At 28.7% G+C, this 8,059-nt stretch overlaps 1 protein-coding gene across 1 annotated transcript; it reads left to right on the plus strand.

Moving 5' to 3' along the window:
* Window positions 1–424: 424 nt before the first annotated feature.
* Window positions 425–8,059, plus strand: LOC125868109 (NAD(P)H-quinone oxidoreductase subunit L, chloroplastic). The gene is given in 5 exon segments (XM_049548711.1): window positions 425–443; window positions 446–654; window positions 743–856; window positions 1,734–1,828; window positions 7,751–8,059. Coding segments are annotated over 5 exon segments (591 nt in total). The 3' UTR covers window positions 7,905–8,059.

Here is an 8,059-nt window from a genome sequence, read left to right on the forward strand (position 1 = left end):
GAGTTCAAAAGTCTGAACAACAACTCAAACAAGAACAATGAGAAAGAATTATATTTGATTTTCTTTTTGTGATAAGGATGAACAGGAAGAACAACATTGTTGAGAGGAAAGTTTTGTCATGTTGGATTGTCTAGGTGGACTGTCATTTCAGCTCTAATGGCAAAGATAACGTTTAAGGGTATTTGTGGTCCAAAACATAGACGGTAAGGGTAGTTTTGATCCCAAACATAATTAAAGGGTATATATGAGCTATTTCGAATAGTTCAAGGGTAATTTTGACCCTTTTCCATAAAAAATGATTAAAAAATTGAAACTTTAATAGAATTTATTATAATATTTGATAGAATATATTTAAGAAAAAAGAATTATTAATGTTAGATAGAATTTATTTATTTTTTTAAAAAAATAAAAATTTAAGGCGTGTATGGTCCTTATTTGTGAAGTTCCGCTGTAGGAGATAAGATGAGCAGCTCCTTTGTTCCTAAGGCTTTGCCTTGTCTTCCTCGCAAAATTGAGAAACCACATAACAGAATTTACTCTTGTTTTAAGAAGATAGAGGCATCAAAATTAGGCATCAATTTGAAGGCTATTCAAATTCAAAGCAATTCAAAATCCTCATTGGCTATTCAAATTGGAACACTAGTTTTATCCACTGTAATAATTACTGCGTAATTAGTTTCATATATTGCTCTTTAATTTCTTATAATGTATATATAAGAATTTTTTTATAATATATGTATAGGTATGTAGTGCTGAACCGGTATTGGCAGTGACAGGAGTAAATAATGAAGAAGACTTAGTTTCGGTGTTGATCCAATTGGCCATTTCTGCATTCTTCTACTTCCTTGTTTGCCCAGTAAGTCCATATATCCATTTTATTATGTTTTTTGTTATTACTCCAATTTCATATATTTATAAGAAAAAGTATATACGGATCTTCATATAAATATTCTTGACACATGATTTTTTATAACACAATCGGTATTTATAATTTCAAGAAATACTATATATCAACGAGCAATTAACAGTGGCTCTAATAACTTTGATAGATTTAAACAACATTCGGTGCAGAATTTGTGTACTTTTGATTGTTGCAGCAGAATGAAATCTACAAACCGAATAGTTTGCTTCAAATCCTTCTTTGTATCACTAAGAAACAGAGATAATAATTCACAAACTAAATGTCCTTTTGTTGGATGTCTTGATGTCAATAATTCAAAAAGATTTCACTGCTATTATTTTTCTTTTCTTTTGTGTTCTTTTTCTTACTTCTAAGGAGCATCCCAAAAAAACACTCAAATAAAAAAGAAGTTTATTTACGGTGGGGCAGTTACTATGATATTATTCCCACCTTTTTAAAAAAACTTGTTTTTTTTTTTATCGGAAAATAACTTTGGATCAAGTCAAATAGGATCAGATAGAATCGATTCACATGAACGATCCACAACCCAAAACCTACATCCCTTTACCTCATTTTATGTGCCACAATTTAAATCTGAAGAGGTAAATAATTTAACTTACATAATATATTAGGGCATAAAATTTTACCTTTTGGGAATAAAATTTATAATTTGAACTACCTAAAAATACTATAAATCAAAATAATTAATAATATAACATGTTTAAAAGATATTTTTATAAAAATAATGACTGAAAAAAAGATTGATTTAATTCTCAAAATCAAAAAGTAAAATCAAAAAGTATGATAGTATTTTATATGAGTTCCATTGCAGCCCATCATAATGAGCTGGCTTAGGAAAAGGTGGTACAAAAGGGACCTATTGGAGATGTATTTGCAGTTCATGTTTGTCTTCATTTTCTTTCCCGGGTAAGTCCTACTTCTATCAATTGTCATTTACTATTTTTAATGTACATAGGTAAACCAGAAAATTAATAATCTATATTATTCGATGATAAATCTTTTTTGCTATTTTTAATTCTAGATCTATCAATACAAATTTAATTTTTTTTTCTTATATACACATCTTATTTTATCATAATTTCTAAAATTTCTTACAATTTCAAAAAAATTCAAAAATTTTACATCACTTCCCTCTCACTGATACATTTATATCCCTCTCGAATACATTCCTCCGCGCTGCATCCGAATCCTATCTCCTCTCGAATACATCCCTCATCTATGTATCTGGATGTTCTATTCCCTCTTTGATACATCTATGACCTATGTATCTGAAAGTCCAGTAATGTATCCGAAATTTATAAATTTTAAGGGACTTTTGTAATTTGAAAAGAGTAAGGGAACAATGTAATTAGCTCTTAACACTATGAAATTTATGTAAATTATAAAAAAAATAAAAAAGATCGACTCTATCCGTGTAAATCCAAAATCCTAATTTGATGGTTAATAATTGTTTACTCTTTTTATTTTTAGTTGAATCAATAAAAATCATAATTATAAAGAAACAATCCAATCTAATTCGACGAAAATCCATATGCGAAAAATGATTATACTGAAAATAATTATGTTATTCTTGTTTAGAGTTTTGCTATATAAAGGGAATATCGCATGTTGCATCAATCATATTTGCCAGTTGCCACTAAGTATAAAATTATATCTTTTCCTCATCTGAAAATATTAAAGTTATGCTATTATATTTTCAATTAGAGATCTTAAAATTGCACTTGATTAGAGTCCGTTCAAAAATACTTATTTTGAAAAAAAAATTAAAAAAGATAAGGCGTTTGACAAATCAATAAAATATTTTTAAATGGAGCAGCAACAGTTTTTCTGATGTTGAAAAGAAACTAAAATTTTCTATTTTTTTAAGAAAAGTAAGAGCAGGAAATAATTTTTTTCATAGTTGATATTTTAATTATATTTAAATCATTATGTTAATAGTATATCAATATTTAATTTATCTTTGTATTTATCTATGTATAATATTGATTGAAAAATTGAATATATACAGTTTAATTTAATAAAAATAAAAATTTGATTAAATTTTTTATAATAGATATATAAAATAGTTTCTCTCTATAAAATAATTTTAATATTAAAAGTACATTGATATTTGTCTTTTTTTTATATATATATAATTTAACTCTTAAAAACACTTTTAAAAAAGATTAGTCAAACACAATCTTCTTATCAAAAATATTTTTTTCAAATGAATTATCTAAACACAAATTGGTTTTTTTTCAAAAGCACTTTTATGAAAAATTATTTTTAAAAAGTGCTTTAAAAAATATGTAGTTTTTAGACAAAAAGGCTCTAAAGACATTACATATTTCTTTTTTACATTAGACCATCTACTTTAATATAAGTACCCCGTGAGAAATAAAAATATAAAATTAAGTCATCAATATATGATTTGATTCATAACATGGAATACAAATGGTTAAAGTAATGATAATTAATAAATTAATTTTAAAAATCATTTTGAAGCAATATTTTGTTGGAAGGAAAACCACCACTCAGCTACAAGAACACATGAAATTATTTCAATGCGGAAGATTAAATATCATTTAATTTTTTTATTTTAATCTACAAAAATAATTAGTTCATGTCCAATTAAAATTCCCAAGTAACTCTTTGATAGCAAATTTAATCATACAAAATTGCTACAAGCCTAAATATAATAAATTAATAATGGTAAGCAGTCCTCTATTCTTGATCAGAGGTCTCGGTTCCGAGACCTCGGGGTATGAAGTCGCCTTTGTTAGGGAGCGTTTTACTATCCAATGTGAAATTTTCCAACGCAAATTATGATTTAATCGGACTCCGATACGAATACTATACACCGGGCGGGAAACATAAAAATGTACCTTCTATATTAGATAAAATTGTAATTATAATTGTTTTATAAAAAATTGCTATTTTCTTCAATTAATTACAAATCAGTTTCTATAAATTTATTAAAGATAAATTCGATTTGTCTTTCGGATTTACGACCACAATAAACTTGAGTTTTTTTCAAATTTTTCTTTCATATTTTAAACACATTAAAACTATTCAAAAAAGTTTTTAATCTCAATTTCTTGTCTATTTATATGTCATGAATCATTCGAAAAAATAGGCTTTTAAACGTTTTTATCTATTTTTTTTTATGTTCTATAATGAATTTGATCATTTCCAATGTGTAGATTAAATTACAATAAATTTATTATAAATAAATGTACTGTATTACATTCTAAATATATAACATTTTTATTTTTAAGAGACTAAGAAATAATAATTTGGGACGGTAGAGTAGTTTTGTGAACTCCTATGTAATATTGAATTAACACTCTCATTGTTCAGAAAAAATTAATATGAATTTACTTGATTTAAATAACCACATATTTACACAACAAGAAATTAGAGCTTTTGTGCGACTTTCTGTAGCAACTTATCTTATCGTAAAAAATCACATATTTACACAACAAGAAATCAGAGATTTTGTGACGACTTTCTGTAGCAACTTATCTTATCGTAAAAAAACACATATTTACACAACAAGAAATCAGAGCTTTTGTGACGACTTTCTGTAGCAACTTATCTTATCGTCACAAAATAAGATGAATCAGTGGCGACAAATAAATGTTCCCCAAAATGTATATTTAGCGGCGATCCTTGAAATCGCCACGAAAGATAACATATTAGTGGTGACTTAATCGCAGTCGCCACAAATAATCCTACTAAATGCCTAGAAAATTAATTGGCTGCGATATATGAAGAAATTGTCGCTATATATAAAAGGTCTTTTGACGGCGACTTCATCACCAATAAAGAGGATTTGGTGGCAACTTGGTAGTCTCCACTAATTCTGATGTTTTTATAAAGATTTTGGATATAAGTTCAAAGTTTTATTACTAATGTGTTTGGTCCATTATTTGTACTAAATGTTTAAACTTAAATATATACATACATGAACATATAAACTATAAACCCATCAAAATAAAAATATATATATAAATATTTTTCCTCATACCAGACACATATGGTACATCTTTGATTCAGTAAATGTAGAATAAAAAGAGAGATTTATTTTTAGCTATTTGGATATGGATAAATACGATATGGAGTTTATATTGAAAAAAAACTATCTTGCATACTCTTGTCAAATATTGGCAGACATCAAATATCATCTACATTTGAATGAATTGTGGAGCATAAGTTTCATACATTATTTGTGTATGTGTATAAATGATCATATAATATACGGAAAAAGGGTTAAAAATACCCTTAAACTATTCGAAATAGCTTATATTTACCCTTAAACTATATTTCGGCTCAAAACTACCCTTCCCGTCAAATTATTGGGTCAAAAGTACCCTTCTTATTAACGGAAGTTGTTAAATGTCATGTGGATGCCACATTGCATGCCAATACTAATTACTCTTTTTTTCCACTGCCACATAGACTAAATTCCTAAATTCTAATTACTCTTTTTTCCCCCTCATTTCATTATTTTCTAGAAACGATTTCACCCCTTCTCTCTCATTGAGTTATTTCGGATAGTTTAAGGGTATTTTAATAGAAGTTAAATTTGAAAAAAGTGAATAAAGTTAAAAATAAAGTAAAAATGAGAGACAAGATAGTTGATCAGATGGTAAGCATCCCTCACTTCCAATCTTAAGGTTGTGAGTTTGAGTTCCCTAAGAAATATAATGTGTGGATGATATACATAAAAGAGGCTATAATTAGGATTTAAAAGTGAAGAGGAAGAATTTTACCTTTAAATTAGCTTGAAAGGACGAGAATTGATCCTGAGCTCATTTTACTTATGTCTTCTTTGAAGAATTGAAGAAGAACATAAGAGATATTATAACACTCATGGTTTCAAAAGTAATCAAGTGCCCACTTAATAGACCATCGCAAAAGTGATCGACTAGCCTTTAAAGTGATCAGTAGGCCTTATGTTGCCTCTATCGCTAAAGCAGTCCAGGGACGCTTAAGTGCCTACCGCTAAAGCGGTCCAGATGTCGCTGGTTAGACACTAGATGTCCTACCACCGCTAAAGCGATCTGGAGGCTGCTAAAACAGTTGCACTAGCAGCCTTGGCATCAGTTAAAAGATAAGGTGGAATCTTCTCCGAATGAATTCTCGGAATTTATTTGAAACCCAGCGAATCCAAATGAGTCATGCTACCCTACCAAAAATGGCATTCTAGACAGAATGGAATTGATGAAACAATCACCATAGGTCGTCTCAATAACATGTTGGCCCAAGTCTACACTTGCACAAAAATCAACAAAACACCACAAAATTATCCCAATCACCTTGGAATCTGAATCAAAGGTTGTTCTCCACCAAATTTGACATTTCGGAGCTAATCGCACTAATAGAATTCTCATTCGAGAACATTTACCAAGAATTTTGACCGAAGTCAAATATTTGCCAAACTTTCAAAAACTTCTCGCCTAACAGCAAAGGTCTTGGGACCCAAACCAACTATTCCACTAGCCCAAAATGGGCCTTCTAGAGCTGATAGAACTGATGGAAAACTCATATGACATCAGATTTTTCGAATGTTGATCAAAATAAACTTTTTCAACTTAAAAGCTTCCAATATAGAAAAACTCACTCTGCAAAACTCTCATGACAACCTCAGAAAGAAAGCATGCTTTCCATTCCAACACACCATAAACACTACGCAGAAACTACATAAAGGGGCAAAACAAAAAAATGCACATAAAAGCAAGTAAATGGATCAAACACTCCTTAAATAACAATGCAAGAATAATTAGATTATGACATAAACATTCATACTTTGACCCCAACCATAGAACAACCCTAAAAAGATAACTCTAAGAAAAAAATCCTTCTTGCAGCTTTTCCATTCTTCACTAGGTTGATTTTGACTCATAAACGTATTAGAACAAATTTTATAGTAGAAAAATTAACTAAGAGGTTCCACTAAGACTCTTTTCTTCACACTTGTTTGCTTTTTAGCTTTCTTTGGTTCCACACCACGTGCCACACATATCCTCTCTCTCCCTGAGCCTCGTGTGGCGAGGTTGTTCTGGTCGTTCAACACTTCATCAAATTTTAAGCATTTCACTTATAACACATTTTATTAGCAATAAATTATCAAAACGAGTAATGATCAAGAGTAGTTAGCATATTTTTTGAATAACGTATAAACATGAACAAATAATTATTAAAAGATGTTTACATGTATTTGTCATCAATTATGTTAACTAAATCAGATCAATATTGATTATTTCCAGAAACTAAAAGTTTATATATATATATATATATATATATAACCCTCCAATATACAACTCAATAATATTGATATAATTTTTTAAGTTGGTGTATTCGATAATACGGGGTACATGAATAATAATATGCATGCTCTTTTTGTATATATTTTATTAAATTACGCGATACAAACATGATATGTAATTTTGTGTTAATAAGGATAGTGTTTTGTAATAATTATGTTAGAAAATGTAGTTAAATTTGTTGAATCAAACTCATAGTTCTATGACCAAAAGGAAGGATCAAAAGGTATTTTGTAACATCTATGCATTTATTATTATTGAATTTGTATCTTTCATTCTTTCTTGTTGGTAATACTTGGACTATGATAAATCAAAGTTAGCTTATTTGAAAAAAAATACTACTTCCTCCGTCTCATTTTATGTGAGGTAGTTTGAGAAGTTTCAAGAAGAAAAGAAGACTTTTAAAACTTGTAGTATAAAATGAATGATAGAAATTTGTGTGGTTATAAATCATATTTGGAATTTGATAATTAGTTGATTGACATATATATTGAGCAAGACAATTGTTTTGAAAAACTAGGATTCTTCTATGGGCACCATTTTTGAACTTCAGAAAGTTGCCAAGAGATCCATCAATGAAGTACCCATGGTCTACGCCACAAAATCCTTCTCAGATTAAGAATAACTACAAAAGATATCCATGGGCTACTGAAGAAGATTATGAAGTACTGTAAATATCAAGTTACTTTGTATGATATATGCTTATTTATTATTGCATTGTAATACATTGTACTATCCATGCAACAAGTTTTCAAGAAAAAAAATATTTATGTAAAAGATGATGTGATCCAACAAGAAATGATTAATTTAACTTTTGTTAGCTTGTCTA

The sequence above is a fragment of the Solanum stenotomum genome, chromosome 6 (genome assembly GCF_019186545.1).
Source record: "Solanum stenotomum isolate F172 chromosome 6, ASM1918654v1, whole genome shotgun sequence".
Classification (NCBI taxonomy): Eukaryota; Viridiplantae; Streptophyta; class Magnoliopsida; order Solanales; family Solanaceae; genus Solanum; species Solanum stenotomum.